General features: G+C 36.2%; 2 protein-coding genes across 2 annotated transcripts; both read right to left on the bottom strand.

Moving 5' to 3' along the window:
• Nucleotides 1-1754: 1754 nt before the first annotated feature.
• Nucleotides 1755-7998, bottom strand: dpep2 (dipeptidase 2). Its single transcript, XM_041994826.1, has 11 exons — nt 7895-7998; nt 7289-7446; nt 7035-7161; nt 6751-6880; nt 6335-6485; nt 6136-6208; nt 5131-5307; nt 3745-3829; nt 3592-3667; nt 2934-3069; nt 1755-2538 (listed from the first exon to the last, which is right to left on the bottom strand). The coding sequence occupies exons 2-11, from the start codon at nt 7444-7446 to the stop codon at nt 2335-2337; spliced, it is 1317 nt and encodes a 438-aa protein (XP_041850760.1). The 5' UTR covers nt 7895-7998; the 3' UTR covers nt 1755-2334.
• Nucleotides 7999-15471: 7473 nt separating this feature from the next.
• On the bottom strand, nt 15472-19686 carry LOC121646665 (ribonuclease P protein subunit p25-like). The gene has a single exon (XM_041995830.1). The coding sequence runs from the start codon at nt 18867-18869 to the stop codon at nt 18030-18032; it is 840 nt and encodes a 279-aa protein (XP_041851764.1). The 5' UTR covers nt 18870-19686; the 3' UTR covers nt 15472-18029.
• Between the last annotated feature and the right edge of the window lie 480 nt (nt 19687-20166).

Below are 20166 nucleotides of genomic sequence, written 5' to 3'. Positions count from 1 at the left end.
GCGATATTTTGTAACTTTTTGTATTGACTTTTGAGTGCAAAAGAGGTTAATTCTATTCTTGTAGAATATTGATATACGAGTGTGCCTATCTACCAGTCTGTTTATTCATTACAAATGAATACTTTTACTGTTCCCCTTCAAAGTCAGTACTGGTTTTGTCAAACATAAACTTTATGTAAGTACTTTTTATGTATGGGTCAGACATGTAATAGTTAACCTATATTTGAAGATATGAAAGACAGAACTGCAATGAGTACCAGTTAAGTCTCGCTTCAGAATGTGCAATAGCTATGTTTGTCCACAATGCATAAATGTAGTAGTGTAATAATTAAGGCTATGAAATTGTAAGAGGGCAGCTTGTTTTAAGGGCAGAGTTCACATGAAGTGATGACTATCCCAAACCATTTATTTTGTCAGTTCTACACCTAATAGGTTTTTAAAATCATTTTAAATTCCTAAACCTAACCAAATATAAACAGTTAAAAAGTTAAAGAACTTTAGAATATTTTAGACAAAGATCCAAAATGTGTCTGTTGCATGACAGTTGGATTAATACCACCGGATAAGACATAAGCATTTGACAGGGGTCAAACATTAGTCTGAAGACAGTCTCATGTGTTGCAAAACACAGGCATGACACAATGTTTTTTGGGTAAACAGACGTGATGGTTTTGAAGGCCTTAAGATGTAACTTATGTGTGTGGCCCGGCTTACCTGCAACATGCTCTGAAATGAGACTGCACTGGTAGTACACATTTCTTAGAATAGTTTAGTAGTTTGCCAGAGGCTAACTTTAAATGAGTTGAGTATTTTTTCACGGCACACTTTTATTTATTATTTATCTTATTATTTATTTTCTCAAAAATTCCCCACTGAGATTAGAGACAATGTCTCTTAATATATGATTTTGGGAAGATATATGTGTTGTGATAAGACCACAAAAGAAAAGAACAAAAAAAAGAAAAACAATGTTTTGACCATGAAAATGTTTAAATTTTTTGCCCCCCATGGACCCGAATGCCTTATTTAACAAAAAAAAAACAAAACAAACAAACAAAAAAAAAAAAAAACAAAACAAAAAGAAAAGGCTTAATTTAAAGTGGTTTATCTATGTTTTACTGGTAATAATTGTGACTCAGTGTGTTCACATTCTAGAAACAATTGCATGGGGTTTTTATAGTATTTTTGAGCATCGTTCAGTTTCTGAGAAAATAATTAAGACATGTTTGCTGAAGTATTAAATATTAGTTAATGATACACCTGTTACCACAAATGTTAGTGCATCAACTCAGCATTAGAGATTGCAACTTTAAGCTGTTATAATATTAGGTACAGGCATATTTCTAGTAATATGTGGGATTTCTCTTGTAATAATCAGTATTTTAGGCCAGCATATGCACTAAAGCGCACCTGTTTTTGGTTAAACCCCATGTCAAGATCAACAGATGAGAAAATATTTCCAACTAAACACAATTTGTGAACTGTCATGATAAGCTTATATGAAACATGCCAGCAGTATCAGAGTGAGCTTGAGGGAATACATTTTTAACCCCATGATTATATAAACCGAGCCATCTTGTGATCTAACCAAAAGAAAATTTGTGTCAAGTATTCCCCCTGAGTCAAATCTTTTTAAGGCAAGTTTAGAAACTGCTGCTTTATGTTTCAGTTGTTCTACATGGGTGACTTGATTTGTGATATTTCTATGTGCAAGTACTGCAACAAAAAGGTTCAAACGTCAGCAATGTATTGTAATGCATACTAAAATTTATCAAAACATTTTGTAAACCTTGCACAATATCATATTCAGATAAAAAAAGACTGTCTGTTAATGTTTCCATCCAAATCTTTATTACAGTGCTTTGCTAAGATCTATGCTTACCAGTTAGGTGCTTCATAAATGATATGTTTACATTAGTCTAATGCATTCTACTTCTTCTGTTAAGGCTCCTCGTGAGGCAAAATAGGAAGAACAACAAATTTACAGTGCCATTGCTCCAGTTTTACTTAACACTGTTATTATCCTCCTTCTAATATCTCTAGGGGTATCATTCAAAAAACGGTGCAACAATTTCTGCAATAAAATAATATTTAAGTAATAAATTATTAATTGCATCTCACAGCAGCAATGTGTTTGTATATTTAATTGGTATGAAGAATATACATTTGAAGACAATTAAATGTGAAAATTGAGGTAAATACTTTTTAATTTTACAGATATATGTATATAGGGCTGTAACTGCCCACAATTGGCTACAGCTGACGCCAGTTTTTTTTTTCCTGCAGAAAGTGAAAAAACAGAAGGCAGCATTAAATTGAGTTTTTAAATATTCATTAAAATAAAATTCTTGATAGCAGCAAAAATAAGGCCAGGATTAGCAAACCCGGGGATCTAAGTTCTGCTGTGGAGGAGTGGGTCTGCCCTGATGGCACCCCTCTAGGATCAGGGGGTCTGAGGACCAGTCTACAGGGATTTTGCAACTCCTCCATGGGGATCTGGATTTCACTGGGCCGGCTCAAGTGCAACTGATCACGGACCTAGAGGGACATAAAGGAAGACATGCTGTATTATGTAAAACAGTCTTTTTTTTGCATATCTAAGTTATCATACATTTTGTCTTAAAATATATTTTAAATATCTACATGCACGTGTAAACAATCTACAGGACATAAGAGTTAAAAACGTCCAGTAAAAAGTGTCCAGTTAGTAATGCTCATAAGCCGAATGTTTTAGTAAAATACTGCATACTGTCTAATATTTGTCACATCAATAACATCATATGTAAATGTTCTACAAGATAAAGAGCCACTAATCCATCCTATTACAAAATCACTCATGTTTGGGAACATGAAGGACCAATACAGCTTCAGATCCTTTTACTAATCATATAATTCTCTTTTTTGTCATGAAGGTAGTTTATTTTCTAGCCCACCCTTTCTACTTCCTCAAACACCCGCAGGAAGTTCCTTCGAAGGACATCAGCCAACTCATCTTCAGTCCAGTTTCTTTTCAGGAGTTCCTGGATAACAGCGGGATACTTTGACACATCCTCCAACCCCTTAGGAAAGCTGTTAATGAAACATATGCACACACACACACACACACAAAATCAAAATCAATCACTACATTTATCAGGTTTGATGTCATAATTCATTACAATTTCACCTTAAACATGTTTTGCTTTACAAAATGTGTGTTTGAAATATACAACAACAATTCAAAGCCCATCGTTTAAAATATGTCATGAGTGTTAGAATAATAGAGTCATTGATTCTTTTTTAACAATTTTCCACCAGTTGAAAGCTGGACAGCCAAATTGCTGATATCATGACAAGCAAACAAAAGCACAACATCGATCATTTTCCACAACAGCCTCTAAAACTTGGCTGGAAAGTGCTTAACAAAAGCATGCTTTTCTACAGGTAATGACTTTGATTTGTCTGTCAATATTCCCACTCATCTAAACACACAATTTATATGACAACTGCCAAAGATTTAAAGATTTTCTTTCTGCAGGCTTCACATATATTCCCTTTGACTTAGTGTTCACAAGTATCTGAATGTTGTGCATGCAAAGATTCATTTTATACCTTGTCGCACCATCAAAGTCCCCTCCAATTCCTATTGACTCAGCTCCAATAATCTTCTTAATGTGATCAAAATGATCTATTAAGAACAGTTGAAACCAGACATTAAATGAGGTATAAGATTTAATACATATCCATTCAAGATGGGTGTCTTACCAGCCACATGAGAGATGTTGGCATCATTCCTGCAGGAAATGAAATGGGTGTGGAGATTTACCATGATCATCCCTTGGTTCTTTTTCTAAAAACACAAAATGCACAGTGACATGGCTGAGTCTTGTGACAGAGTCTCCGTCATAGCACCAAGATAAACGTTTAATAATTATTGACTAAAAAGTATTAGGAAGAGCATTTTCAAGAAAAACTCCTGTTGACAAAGGGCTTTACCATTTAAGTATGTTTGATTATTGTCTGAATTAGCAAATTAAACAACTCATTTAATCTATTAACCTTTGTGCTACATATTAAACATAGAACCAGCCAGAAAAGAATAACACAAAATGAGATTCAATGATCCAATACTAACTGCACAGTATGAGTATTTAAAAGTTTTGAAATTAAAATTGCAATCAGAAGTATTCAGTCCATTGGATGTCAATTGGATGTGAGTGTAGAGTGTAATTTAGAGAAATGGCCATGTTCCTGTTCTTTACAACACAACCATGGAAGTGTATTATGAAATCCACAAAAGACACTTTAGAAAAACAACGGTTGATTTTTAATATGCTTCAAAAGGTTACACAAACGTGTTTGGAGAGTCAACCCACAGTCAGTTAATTATATGCAAGTTGAGGGAACTCAAGACTATTATATGCCTGTTTGGGAGAATCAGTTAAGATGGAGACATGGACCAAAATTCTCAGAAAGGACTACTGAACAGTTACCTGAAATATTATGTTACATTTATTGTTGCGTCAAGGTTGCTGACATTACTGAAAGTTTAGACTAGCATATTATCACTGCTTGCAGATGGAACAAACTGTTTGATCATTTGTTTAATTAAGGAAAAAATGGCCCGTGTGAAATATTTGTCTTATTTAATTTGAGCGTTTTTAATCTAAATTAGGGTTAATTAATGTTGACTGGGGATGATAATGATTTAATGTTAATAAAAAAAATGAGTAACTTCACAAAAATTATATAAAAGGATACAAATGCAGATGTACTGTATATCTTAAATTGCCATTTTGTATGTGTCAATATTTTTGGTGCGTGAATACATGATGAGATTGGAGGTAAAATGAAGTGGAAAGCAACATAACTATGAAAATTATGGAAAATATGGAAACACAAAAAATGAGGAGTAAGATATAAACCTGAGTTATTCATCGACTAGACCTCCGGGATTTAGAAGAAATCAGCCTGAATGTTAATAGGCTGTAATGTCTTCATAGTCATGTTTTTTTTAAGAAATAAAAGGAGGATTAAGAAATTATTACTAACAGGATGAAAATTATTCAAATATATAAACTCACTTTTCAAACAATTATTCAGCCAGGCATTAATGTAGGCAACATATCACTCAAACTGTTTTTTTCTCACCAGCTCACGCAGCAGCCAGTCAGGTACGTTGCGGCTATGGTTACAGATAGAGAAGGAAGATGAATGGCTAAAAATGACAGGAGCTTTGGAATGCTTTAGCACAGCCAAAGCTGTATCCCAAGAGGTGTGGGAGAGGTCCACTATCATACCCAGCCTGTTCATTTCCTCCACCACAGCCTGAAAAACACATTTGAAAAACACACATTAATGTATCACAAACAGGAAGGAAGTCAACTGAGTTACAAGCGCACACACACACATGAGAACACTCCCAGGCTATTAAGGAAGTCTCAAACTGCAGTTGAGAAGACCAGCTGCATAAGAAATTATAATCACTTTTCTATATGAAAGTAACCTGTTTACACTCTTCAACAACACTGCTGTGATAACAAATAAAGGACTTGCAAAGCCAGCTGGGAAATTCTTCAACAGTGTCTTGCCAACAAGGCCAATTGTTTTTAACACGGTCTATCAATTAGTGTCTTAAACTACAATAACTTGAAACTCTGTCAATACTTCCCATTACTTTGATAAAATAGTAATTGTAATTGCTGTTTTTAGAATAGCACATCTAGAATATGTTTTGTAGTACTTTAAACCTGTTAAAAAGGAATCAGTAAGTATAAATGTAAGATTTATAATGCAAATTTAAATATGGATGTACTATACCCACTCATTTCAATGCACATTTGCTGGGATGGGGTGCTGGAGCCTATCCCAGTTGCTATCAGGCGAAAGGCAGGGTACCTCCTAGACAGGTTGCCAGTCCTTCACAGGAAGAGAACCCACATATGCAAACTCCACACAGAAAGGCCCTAGCCGAGGCTCGAACCTTCTTGCTGTGGGGCAGCAGTGCTAACCATCACACTGTTGTGCAGTCCAGTCTAAATATCTTGTTGATTAAATGTGTGCAAAGTAAATACAAACCAGTCTAACATGCTGGTTTGTAAAACATGATACATGACACGCCACTGTAGCTGCGGTTACAGAATTATTTAAACTTACCTTCCCAAACTGTGTCAGGCTGGTATTCTGTCTATTCTGAAAGAAATTGTAAATTTTTGAGGATGATTCAGCCCTGAAACAAAAAGCAATGTCATTAATATTGCAAATTAAGCAAACCTTCAGTGAGCCTGATCACTGCCTGATCACTTACTGAAGTTTAAGAGAAAGGACATTTAATTGAATATGATTCTCCCATTACCATGGAGTATTGCAGGTATGTGTGAGGGCCATGGAGCGGACCCCAAGCTGGTAAAACATCCGCAGGGCTGGAAGGCTGCTGTCAATGGAGTGGCCTCCCTCAATACTTATCAGACAGGCTATTTTATGCCTCATCTCAGTGTCCCTCAGCTCTGCAAATTCAGACACACATGTACAATATAAACACACACACACACACACACGCTGATAGACATCAATTTCTCCATTCAAGCAGTTTTAATGGTGTATGATGATAAAGTTAGAGCAAGACAAATAATCTCTGACTTTATGACAGAGACTATTTGCTGTGTCATAAAGATGGAACATAGAGATGCCAGTGAAATTCACAAAAAAATAGCAATGCTTTAAAACAATAAGCAAGCCTGTGATTGTATTATGAATAGAATGGAGCTTTACCCTGAACAGACATGACCAGTTCAAAGTCCTGGTACTCAGTGCACATACGTCTGACCACATCTATTTGTTCCAAAGTCAGCCTCACAGCGTCCTTCTCCTGGGCCCCACAGAGCACATAGACTGCAAACATCTGACAAAGGGACAGGGATGTCAGTACAAGAGAACAGGAGACACATTTTAGGCACTTTTGGGGTCACATAGACTTCAAAATGTCACTAGTTGGACCAGTCTACACATCATCATAGAACATTGTCTGACCACTAATTAAATTATAATAGGCCTACCTGTGTCTGCACATGGCCAGCTTGGAGACGGGAGATGTCCGTGGCCACTTTGCTGACATTATGAAGGTCAATTTGGCTCAGGCGATTGTTGTGAAGGATCCTCAGTTGGAGAGCTAGGTCATTATGACTGGCAGGCCAAGAAAAGTGACAGCAGGGTGGGGAAGGGAAGGGTGGAGATCACTTTAATTAGATTTTAGTCATTATATCTTTCCTAATGCAACTTGTGTGTTGAAAAGACAGTGTACATCCTTTACCCATCAATGAGGGGAAATTTAAACATCAAGTCATGTGCCCTTTCTTTTTCAGAGTATCCAGATATCAAGCGGCAGACACAGAGTACAAGCAGGGCCCTTAAAAGCTGCATCCCGAGGCTGCCTAATGCATCTGGTGGTGGTTTCCTGAAACACATCATCTAAAGATAGAAAGCCACAAATGAGTTTGTGTGTCATGTTAGAGCAAGAATAATTATTCTCGCACATCAACAGGATATCATACAATGTAGAACTTAACATTTAAAAAGCAATACTGCATAATTAACCTGCTAAAAAGAAATAATAAAAAAATAAAGAATCACAGCTGAGTCCTTTCTTTGAACTTTTTGAGAAATATTACAACAATATTTATATATAAAACAACTGCATCATTATATAATCTGTTTAGCACGTTCTTAAGTTATAGAAATTATGACATCAAACTATCGATGCATAATTGCATCGTGTGTTTTTCTTATATACAAATAATAAAAGTGGGTTAAAACTACAACATAACTTATATAATGAGTAGGCTACGGTATTTTATTTATATATTCATTTATTTTTGTAAAATACCAGAGAGCGGGTTAATTCAAACAATAAACTCACCTTACAGAGCGTTATTTCAGATACCCTTGTTGAGCAACTGTAATCAAACTGTACGAACTTTCCAGCTTCCCTCCCTACACAAATATAGAGCAAAACTACACAAAAGTCGAGCCTATGACGTATGATGCATTCAGGACTCTCGGAAAAATAGCTACTCCTTGGTTAAGGCAACACTAAATGATGGTGCTGGAAGTTAAAAGAATTCGGGTTTGTCAGAGGTATAGTAGGTATAAAAATAAATAAACAGATGGATAAAAAAAAGTTTCACAGGAGAAGGAAAATATGAGGATTCCATATTCCAAGTGTACATATTTTTTCAGGTTATTTTTCAACTCGTCATTTCTAAGAAATGCAATTTACAAGGGACAAGGGAAAGCCACTTGACAACGCGCTGAATTTATGGCGTCATCTGCTGGCTAAACGATAATAGGTACAAGTACAACGAGGGGCAAAATAGTTTATATTTTCATACAGTTACAATAATGATAAGATTAAAGTCAGTGTGCTGTTGTTTTTGTGTAGCAAAACGCTTTATTTGTACATATACATATGTCTTGTGATCGTGGATTTGGTGGAAAGTTAGCGTTTGTCCGGACAGTTTTTGCCAAACAACTGCAGATTTCGGAAAATTTAGACAAAAAAGTAAAGTAAGAAAAACAAATGTAAACATTATTTTCTTGGATTCGTTTAGAGAAAACAGATTTTGATTATATATTAACTACGTTTTGGGGTGAAGGGCGTGTACAGTTTTTCTAATGTCTTCATTTATTTATTTATAAACGTGCTCTTTAATATTCCTAGATAAAGCCCTTACCACAGATAACTAAATATCATATCATAGTTTGCAAGAATGTGGAGGTCAGTACTGCTCAGGGAGTGGATAACTTCCATAGCCAGGCCTTCACATTTGGAGCACACAAGAAAATACTGTATGTAAGGTAAGATTGCATTTATATATAAAACATTGATTTATTTTTTCATGCTTTTTGTGGTTTTTCAGTTGCTTTTTGCAAGGTGTGAGCTGCATAGATATTACTCCAGTGACAAATAGTCACAGATATCTACTAACATCTATTAGGCTTTGAAAGGCTTTGATTCAGTACTGTATTCCACTGAGTTTGGTGCTTTGGTGTTGAGCTATCAAAGTGGTCTAGCTTTTAAAAGCAAAGCTGGGAATGATAAGTGAATGCATTTACTGTTTGTTGTGTTTTCTTTGGAACCAACACACTTTTTGCAACTTCTGTTTTGTGTGACAATGCATGTCTTCTTTGTGTGTATTATAACAAACTGAAGATACGGACTGAGATCTATGCAGCATGTGTGCTTGTAATCACCAATTTTGCCTTTATTATTTGGAATTCCTGCGGTGTCTGGAGATTGCAAAACAGCTGGTTACACCCTCCAGTGCTTTGAAATGCAACCAAGGTACTCTTCCTTTATGTATATATTTAACAGACTGACTAATAGCGTTGCATTTCTCACATTGTGAAATGCTGCTTTCAGTTCGCTTTGCTCTGAATGTTGAGGTCTGGGTTATAGAATACAACCTTTGCTTTAACATGTTCTCAAACTTGGAATGCTCTGAGGCTTAATGAATCTCGGGGGAATGGTGCCAATGTGAATGAGTGTGGTGGTGATGGCTGAGCATTGTGGCGTTACAAATGAATTTCCATTAATTTCAGAGAGAAGATGTGAAGTCTTAGTCAGTGGTCCACCCACTGAGATTTGGCCTTGTAGTCTGTAATGAGGAGAGTGATTCCGCTTTGATTGGAGCACCCTGCCGCTTCAATGGCGTAATCACAACTATGTTGATATTATTCGACCAATGCTCCTGCTGCACAGAGTGGAACCCCAACTGACACTGTTTGAATTCAAATTAACCAAATAATGTCGTCATACTGGTAACTTTTTATTTTACTTCGTTAGCAGTAATTCACCAATTTATTTTTTCCAATCGCCAAAAAATATGAAGAACTGCAGCCCAGAGATCAGGGTTTACTGAAAGAAAGAGAGAGATTTGGATAAACAACTAACTGGGATGAAAGAGGGCAGATAACTTGCTCTTAGTTTACCAGTAAATGTCTTTCTTATTACATATCCCTCGCGTCTGTGCTGTTTTTCACCTTCCGCCACTGGGATTTAAGAGGTTAACATCCAGTTTTACTGGTGTAACGTAGGGTCTGTGTATGTAGCTATAAAGGTGTCGTTTCCATAGAAAGGCCAGAATCTCAACTAACAGCTCAGTAAAACAATTTCTATGACCACCAAACACAGTTAAGACAACAAACAAGTCCAAAAAAATATGTAAACACAAATTCCGACGGCAAGAACGTGGACAAACAAATCACACACCTCACAAATTCCAAAACTGTAAGTTTCATCTCGCCAGGACCAAGATTCACTGAACCAGAGGCAAAAGAATCACAATATATTTTTAATTTTTTGCAAATAAAACACATCTTACCTGGCTGTCTTGCCTTAACACTTATATCCATCAGAAAACCTTATTTAGAAAAAAAAAAAAAAAAAAACTATGTTTCTCATTGTCATTTGGGAGCAGTTTCCTGTCCAGAAATCACAACTTTCTGCCCATTTGCATGGGTTTTGAAAGACAAAGAGAAATGTTGGTTCTTTGTCTTGTTTCATAAGTGCCAGATAGAAAACGCCTTTTTATTTTAATAAACCCGTCTCTCCCAGTTACATCAGACACACCAGACATGGAGGAAGAGACATGGACTGCAAGCCTTTACATGTGGTGAGCAAGAAAAAAACAAAAGAGTCCATTAACGCGCAATAAAAAATTTACAGCGTTAATCGATTAATGCGTTGATGCGTTAATAACGCGCTAATGGGTTTAAGACTCCACAAAATTTCATTCTGCTTGCATAATCACAATGAAGATCTTGAATATTAAATGTTGAATCTCTCTTGCCAGGACCAAGATGGCGGACGCATTGACGTGTCAAAGCAGCAGTAGGCTGAGGCTGTCATAACAGCACCGGCATATATATATATATATATATATATATATATATATATATAGCGAGTATTCAGATTCCTCTACTGATTACTTTTCAAGAAAAGCAACTAGCTATATATTTAGTGACTTTTTCTGGTGAGATTGGAGACTTATGGAGACAGACGTAAAAAAACATATTACATTACTCTTTTCAATAAGCCACGGGTGCTGCCGCAGGCTCCTCCCCATATCCGAAAGCACTCATTTTTCCCATTTTTCCCTCAGCCCAGCTAAACAAAACTAGTTTGGAGCCGCAAATGTTACGAGACCTTTTGACAAAAGACAACTTATAATTTTTTTATAAATATCTACTATAAAAAATTTGTTGTCAAGAACCACAATTTTATTTCTATTTTTAGGTTTTAAAATAAAGAAAAACATAAACTTGTTGCAAAAAGAGGATAAACAGACTCCTATGGGATGTAGATATTTGTGGAAAATGTAAAAAATAAGAAAAAAAAACAACAAAAAAACACATAGTTTCCAACCTAATGACAAGAAAAACAGATACAAAATTAAATATTACTGGTACTGTTATTGTCATTATGTTTGGAAATTCAGTGCGATTATTCCGTGAGAAACAACCTGCATTTGTTATTATACTGAATCTGTATTTAGAGAAAAACATTTAAAAAGTCAGTTTAAATAATGTTTAATTAACTAATCTGGTTAAAAAAAACACAAAATAATCTTTTTTTACAGTTTAACTGATCTGTTCCTAAGTCTTGTGAAGAAAACTACACTTATGTAAATAAAAATACTAACCAGTTGTAGTTCTTTTAGTTTTGTATCTGAGAAGACTGTATCTTTGAACAAGCTAATAGAGCTTTAAAATAATGCATTTATTTACAATGATAATGTATTTTTCTATACTTGTAAATATATTTTAAAGTATTGTTTGGGTCGTGTCATTGCTTTTGTGAGGGTCTGACTTTGATTGTTAAAAACAGCACGCACCCGCCCTTTCTATCTCTCTCTCTCTCTCTCTCTATATATATATATATCTACATAAATCTATCTATATCTATCTATCTATCTATCTATCTATCTATCTATCTATCTATCTATCTATCTATCTATCTATCTATCTATCTATATCTATATATATAGATATATATAGATATAGATATATATATATATTATTATTATTTTTAAACATAAATATAAGTCGATATCAGTTGTAGTACCTAAACTTAACAGACTCTTTGTTAAATGATGACTCATCTTTGTCACCCCCAATTAACTGTACATGTTCTTTTTGTTTTCCGGAAATAAAATTAACTTGAATTTTTTTTAAATTCAATTTTATTTCATTTGTTTTTATCAAACATGCTGCATCTGCTGCGTCTCTGTCTGTTTGTACTTCATGCTGTTATCGTCTTTGTAGTTGTTTTATATTTTAAGTTTAAGGCAAACTGGGTTTTCTCACAGTTTAATGCCTCAACAAGAGCACTAGTAAGAATACATGGAGCTCCTTTTGCAATATCTCAGCCACACAAACTAGAGAAGTTATTTGTTTCTTTAAGATCTTCTGCTGATGTTGTTTAACTGGAGGCAATGAATGATCTTTTTTCTTCTTCTTTTTTGTTTATTTTTTATTTTTATTTAGATAATTTAACAGATAGTGACAAGAAGAAGAGGCTTTTTACTGACTACACACAGGACACCTATTATTAAACTAATCTTGTTTAATTACTGGACAGAAAAGCATTTCAGTAACTTCACTGCAGGATGAATAGCAAAGAAACTTAATGTCAAAACATTATAATGCTTAAAAGTTTCTTCTGCTCTAGGCAATCCTGCAATACTGCAAGAATTCAAAGAAAAGACTATCAATATTTAAGCATTAAACCAAGCTTCACAGCCAAAACCCAGATTATATTTATCAGTGGTGAATGTCAAATTAGTCTTTTATAGACTCATACTGAGTAGAAATGAAATAAAATGTTCATGCAAATGTATGATAAACAGTGTTCCCAATGTTTTGAACTAAAAAGCTAAATGCACCCTGCGAATTGAATGGATTGGTTCCTCAAGTTGGTGCGTATGAAACACTGGCTGTTTGTGGCTGTTTGAATTTGAGATGTTGTTGATGGCTTGCTTGGCTCATAATATGCCTTCTTTTTCTTTTCTAACCAGATATATGCTTCAAACAAGATTACTTTAGCTTTATTTACTTTGTTGTTTGAAACAGCAAAAAATGAAAATGAAAGTTTGGGCGCCTTGCCTGGTTGGTAACATGAAGCTTGATAACATTTTTTTTTATATATTTTGTTGCCAGCTGATAGTTTTTTAAGTCTTCTTTGAGGTGTTTTGGCTCATTTTGTCTTGGAAAGGCTCGTAGCGTATAAAAATTCTCTTACATGCGCTACTTTTGAGGCGGGAGGACTGTGGGGGGCCATGGCAAACTTTTTAGCTCTTGATTCTTTAAGAAGTCCTTCATGGATTTATTGGTTTGTTTAGGATGATTATGTGATTGTTGAAGCCATATTCTTTTATGAATCTATTGTTTAATTTATTAGGAAAATATTTTATATTTCCATTGCAGCCAAAAGGTTTTATTTAAGCCACCTAATTTATAAATTAAAATATATATGGATCAAATTTGGACTTTGTGAATTGCTTCTAAACAAAAAAAGCTGAAATAAATGGAATATTATGTGTGTGTGAAGGTTGTACACTCTGTTCAAATCTGTCAGATAAAACAGTAGGTGTTAAATATGCCTATACTTTTGCTTGGCTCTTCTTTGATCTGTTTCTTTCCAAAAGTTTAAAGAACAAAAGTAGCTTTTTAAAATCTTCTTTAAAATGATGAAAATATAATTTTATTTGTAACCTTTTAGAATCAGTTAATCATCTTCTCAAATGTTCACAGTTAAAGAAATTTGAGATGCAAGGAAAGATTGAGTGATTAATGAAATCCTAATTTTTCGCTTTACTGACAAAGGCTGGTTACATTTCCACAGATACTGCATAATAGTTCCTGTAGTGTGTGTGGTGTCACAATCAATAACACGCGGTCCTATTTCCTGAAGTAATACAAAACATAACAGTGTCACTGTGCTTTATAACGTCCATTCACTGGAGTGGCAGTGGGGACTGTTTTTAAGGAGATAAGGAAAAAATAACCATAACCTCTTGAAGTAGCAGTCTGTTCAGTTGATTTTATTTTTATTTATTAAAATGTATATTGATATTGAGTTAATCAGATAATGGTTGTTTATAGGTCACTGTGACTATTCTGTGTTGTTGTACAAACACTGAGTTGCAAAAAGACATATCAAATAGCCAAATCGTGCCATACAAGTTAATAATGGTGCTCATGAGAAAGGAAATATATTTTTGCCGTTGACTTTTAACTTGTTCCTTCACTAGAGGGCAGCAACAGCCAGTTCCTTTAGTTGCTTTACTTCAACCATTAAAGCACACGCTTTACTCAAATTAATAAAAAAGCAATTTAATATAAAGAATTAATAATTGCATGCTCTTCAATGTTTTTTTTTGTTTGTTTTTTAGTAAATGATTTTAAGAGCATAATAAAAACCCTAAAAGCAGATATAATTTTGCATCAGTGTCCTTTCAGATTGCAACAGCATAATGCAGCTGTCTCAAATTAGACAATTTCTATGTTAATGACCACTGAGTCCCAAGTGATTGTTTTGTAAAATGGTCTTTTTTTCCCCCTTTTAAGTGTTAATGCAGTGAAACTTTGTTTTCTCTCATAGGTTTTAAAGAATGCCGAAGACATTTTGGTTTCCAAACTTTGTCTTTTTTTCCCCCCTGGATTCTGGCAGCCTTGTAGTCAGTGTTCATTATCTGTTCTTACAGCTTTGACTTCAGCACAGCAATTACATCCTCAGCTGCACTGATTAATCCAACATGGAGGCATTTCACAAAATGGTTTTGAAAAGACATTTCCAGACACTTACCAGGGAGTAGCCGTGGCACAGCTTGTTTATGCAGATAGACCACAGCCAGTCAAATGGCAATAAGATGTTTTCAGTGGCTGCTTAAGGGTTCTCTTAACCTCTTGTGTACGCTGTGTAGGAAACAATAGACTGCTTGGAAAATGATTAATTTAGTTCACTTTACTCCTGACATATAAAGGAGGTGCCTGATGTCATGTTTGGTTAATGTATGTTTCTCTATTGTTCAACATATTCCCTCAATGACCATTGGTTAAAATATCTCCACTGGTCCCTGCTTAACCTTCCATTCTTTTCCACCAATCACATAATCAATCATTGTCCTGTTACTTGACAAGGCAGACAAAAGGGAAAAGTATGAGTGAGAAAAACCTTTTGCCCTGTCTGAACAAGCAAGAGGAATGTCGACTTCAGAGGGCTAACACAGGCAGAAAACATAGGCCTAGTAAATATTCAATTTAAAGGATTCCCAGATAAGGCGAGTTGAAAAATTGAGGCAGCACCCATTCTTCTAGATAAGAGAAGACGGAGCCATCTGGAGGCTGGGAGATAGCGAACTCCCACGCCATCCCAGAGACCTCACTCTCATCTGCTGCAGCGGCAGAGAAAGGAAAAATAGAGTACCAACACTTTCATTATGCTAACTTCAAAATGAATTTATTCACATTCAGTGCATGCAGTTATTTATTAGCTTTGGTAAACAGAATGATGTTCTCAAGTTCTTGAAACAGTGTCATCAATTTTTGAGTTTGTTGCATGTTTTTTTAAAGTGAACAATAACCTTTCACTGGTCGAATATACATTGGAAGGAAAATAACAAATCTGCCCCCCCCCGTTTCAAGACTACAGATGATCATTAGGTAGTCTGTTTCAAACAAAGAGCAGGTTTTAAAGCATTTTATACATTTAATTTAAACACTCTGCATATATAAATATATATACAAGTGCTTCGTTAGCTAAGCACAAATACTGAGGTGCATTTTAGGCCAAGGGCCTTTTCTCCTTCATATTCCCTTTCACTGCATCTTTGAAAACCAACATTACTGGCAAACTGGCTCACAGCGTGTGAATAACCTTGTCCACATTCTTATAATGCTCTTTGTTGACTCCTCCGCCACCCTATTTCATGCCAGCCACATTGGATTTAGCTCTGGGATAATGCTTTTGTCAGTATGTTTTATCTGTGCGCTCACTCAGGTGCTCTATGCCGTTATCCCTAATTACCTCTCTGCATTTCACACTTGGCCCTGAATTCTTAATGCATGATAACAGATGCAGGTCGATTTGGAATTTACTTGTAGCTGCATTATCTTTTTGACCTGCATCACAGACTGACTGTCCCATAGGCTCTTGGGTGAAAGCTGTTAACTCTGTGATAACAACCACCTGTAATGATAACCTTCCAGCAGACTCGAGGACACACAGTTTGCTACATATGTGCTGTGTTGCAGTCGCAGCATTTCTTATTCAACCTTGGTTGTTCTGCTGTGCTCTGATTCATTCAGTGGGATCGAGAAGGAGGTTAATCACTTTGTCCGCCATAGACTGTTAAAGTACTGCCGACCACTTTATGTTAAATTTAGATTTTTATATCAGTGAATGATTCATATGAAAATAAATGCCATTGAAATTTTACTGTTCTTTTTCATTTAACTATTTCTAAGTTGAGCAAAATTGTTTTGTGAATTTGAAGTTGCTTTGAATAATTTACTTTTGGTGTTCGGCATTAGCATTTGTAGATTTCCATTAAGATCAGCAGTTAGTTGATACATTATCTAAAAACATGAGGGTGGTTAAAAGGAGAAGTTTGTATGTGTTTTGATGGAAATTTTTAAAAGGTTTGTTTTATCTTTTCTTGTTTTGGCTGACAGAAATGTTTAATTCACAAAATTCAAGGCGTATTCTCCAAGCTGTTTTTTTTTACACCACTATTCATTTTGTTTAGTAAATTTTTGATCCAATGTCTGCAGCATCCAGTTAAGCTTCTGCAATAACTCTTTTTCCTCTTTTGGAACTAAAATGGTATGTAAATTGTGTGAAAATGCAGGAAGGCAATGCATAAAAAATGTCAACTGAAGATTGTCTGCAGCCATTTCATTTATGTCTGTCTAGAAGTTGCATAGTGTTACTTTGAATCTTTGCTCCATTTTGATCAAATTTTTTTTCCGGGTATTTTGTTTGAGAAATAGGATATATTGGAAGAAAAAGATGACAGTAGATATGCTGCTTGTGCAGGCCTGTAGGTTGAAATAAGAATGAGTGAACCTTGTTGCCTTAGGTTTCATATTTTGCAGGAGTAGTGCAGTGTATAGCTCTGTCAAGCCTAGTTTTAATCCTTTACTCCACTGTGTTGTGTGATGTTATATAGTTATCTTAATGATAATCTGTGCCTGTATTTCTCCCTGTGGCATTTCTGTCAGACTGGGTTGGTTTGGTGCCTTATCAACAGCTTTGTCATTAAATCAGCTTTTTCTACAGACAAATTTCACTGCTGTAATTCTTATCAAGAAATCAGCTCACTGTGATTTTTTTTTTCTTTTATTCCATCAGAGCTCTGCAGATTCAGTGATGAGTGAGTAAGAAAGATGAAATAAAAAGAAAAATTGATTTGGAAAAAACGTTTATTTGATTTAGTTTTTGTCAGGATTATTATTTCGACAAACAAATTTGGTATGCTTTTCATACCATCCATGGCTTTAAGATGCTTTCATTTAGACCTCTTAAATCTATGTTGTGTATTTTGGAAAGCTATATTTAAAAGCACTCATGAATAGAGACAATCAGAAGATGATGCTAATGAATTATTTTGTCCACAAGTTGTGGATAGTTTACTGCAAGCAGTATTGTGGAACCTGTGCAAATCATGGCTTTATTTATTTATTTATGTTCCTTTTGTAATTAAGAAATATGATGTAAATCTTTTCAAGACTGCAGAACAGTAGTAGACATTATCACAGTTTTAAAGATGTGAATGACCATAAAAGATGTCCAGTAGTATATACAGAGGGAAGCTTTTCAGTCCCAGTCAAACTGACCTCTGGAGGCTTGGAGTAGTAGTCAGTTCTTCTGAGAAAGCACTGTTCTGACTGACTGAATGTTCTGATTGTCTCAGCATTGTGCTGGAGAGGAGTGCAGCGCCAAATGAACTTCGCTGATTCAATCCTCTTCTCTGTGACAGTGCTTCATCCAGTCAGTGAGGAGGAAGGACAGAGACTCCTTCCCCCAAACACAGTCTCTTACAGTGAGGAAAACTGCTGTATGGTAAAGGTCCAAGGGTTCGCTTGCATGTTGTTTGTGTTGCAGGTTCAGCACCCTCTCTGTCCTCCCATAATGCGCTGACTGTCTCTGGGGGCTGATAGCCTGGTTCCTGGGGATTCAGAGGGTCTTTGGAAAGAAGAATGCTGATGGAAGGAACAGTCCTGTGCACTGTCATCTCAGATGCCCCCCGTTCGGCGCTCTCCCACACCTCTTTTACCACCTTGTACTGCAGTTTTGTCAGCTGGTGCAAAGAGCCTACTTTTCGTTTCATGATCTCAGCACAGGTGATAGTCTTTGTGACTGCACGGCCTGACCCAGTGAAGACGACCTGTCTCAGCCCAGCATTGCTTACACTTCCCCCACTTCCACCCTTCTCTCCGTGCATCCGTGCCATAGCAAATCCCATTAAGTTGCGGATTTTGCTTCCTTCCTTCACACGCATCTCCAACACCCCAGATGCAAGACCTGGGAAGGGACAAGGGCTGTCTTCCTCAGTGCGGCAAACTTTTTTGAATCCTTCTTGTCCCAGTTTAGTCGCTGGAGGCGGAACTGGTAGGGGTGTGGGTTTTAGCAGGTTAGAGACGTTGTTGACCGCTGCTGGCTGCATAACAGCATTGACGTAAGTTTGATCCTGAAAGTTAGGGTACGTTCCTTGGCTTACCCCATTTTCAAAATAGACTTGTCTGTTTATGTCCAGTCCAGATTGGGGCTTGACAATGTTGCTGGTCAGACACTGGTTCTGGCCACTGACCATTCCACACCCTGTGAACATTTCTGAAATTCTCAGTGCTTTACTGTAATTTTAGTCCTTCATGGAATACGACATAACATCATTTTCTTATGCATTTGGCACTTTTCGCTCCCTCCAGTCAACGGCTGTAAAGTTTCAAGACTTCATATAAGAAATATTACTCACTTCCCAAGAGCACTATCAACAAAGTCTTTAATGTTCCCTCTCAGAGAAAGCTGGGGAAATAAGATAAATGCCTGGCTGGTGAATTAAGAGTACTGCTGGGACCTTTAAAGATGTTCTTTAAAGAGCATCTCATTTTCATACCACCAGTGACTGTTTGGAAAGTGTTTTGGAGAATGATAAAAAGAAAAATATGAAGCTAGATTATACACTTTCCCTCCTATGTTTGTTTTTCATATGAAGCTTTTATCCTAATAGCTGCATATGATACACAGTTCTTTGTTGAGTCTCCTTAACAAAAGTTTTCTAAAGAGAAACTGAAAGCTCATATTAAAATGCCACCTTTTTCTTTGAGATTCCATCCAGCGTTGTTGATTCTGATCCGTTGATCATCTCACATACAACTCAAAACTGACCTCTTGGGTTGTTCAGCTGTTGAGTTCCACCTTCTTTTCTGGTCCCCTGGATTTTTTTTTTAGTCCTGTTGAAGTTGATGAGTGTCTCCTTTCTCTGTGCCGACTCTGGCATCCACTGTAGCTGAGGCCAAGGCTGTACAGAGGTCTGAAACTGGGGTGTTGTCCCTAGAGTCCTGTCTTGTCTTCAGTGATGCTCTGGGAAGTCTGTTCTGTTTTCCACAAAGAGACATAAGGGACAGGAGCTGCCTCACAAATGCTCACAGGAGGAGTGTCTGTGTGGTTGAGGGGGAGCATGAGGGAAAGGGTAGACAGCCCTCTTAAAGGCGCAGGTCTTTTCATCTTTTAGGCGAATGCCCTCCCCTCTAGAAATGAAGCCTGCCATCCGAGGAAATAGAAATGGGTAGGGCTACTGCGTCCCTTTAAAACCTATAATGCAGATCCCCGGCAACTTTGTCAATCTTTTTAGAGGACGTTCTGGTGTTCAATGTACATGACTGATTAAACCTGAGTTCTGAAATAGAGACTCAGTCAAGCTTTAAAAATGCATTTTCAGCTACGAAACAATGAATTAAATTAGCTCTGTTATAATTGAAAACATCCTTCAAAGAGCTACTGAAAGTCAGTAGCATTAAATTGCACTGTACTTAGCCTTTATCCTATTAGATGTTTGTGACCATTACAATTTACATAATGCAGCATTAATAGCTTCATTGTTGAGGCAATCAAGTGGCGCGGTAAGA

The sequence above is a fragment of the Melanotaenia boesemani genome, chromosome 1 (assembly GCF_017639745.1).
Source record: "Melanotaenia boesemani isolate fMelBoe1 chromosome 1, fMelBoe1.pri, whole genome shotgun sequence".
NCBI classification, from domain to species: domain Eukaryota; kingdom Metazoa; phylum Chordata; class Actinopteri; order Atheriniformes; family Melanotaeniidae; genus Melanotaenia; species Melanotaenia boesemani.
This window is presented reverse-complemented; position numbering and strand designations above follow the sequence as displayed.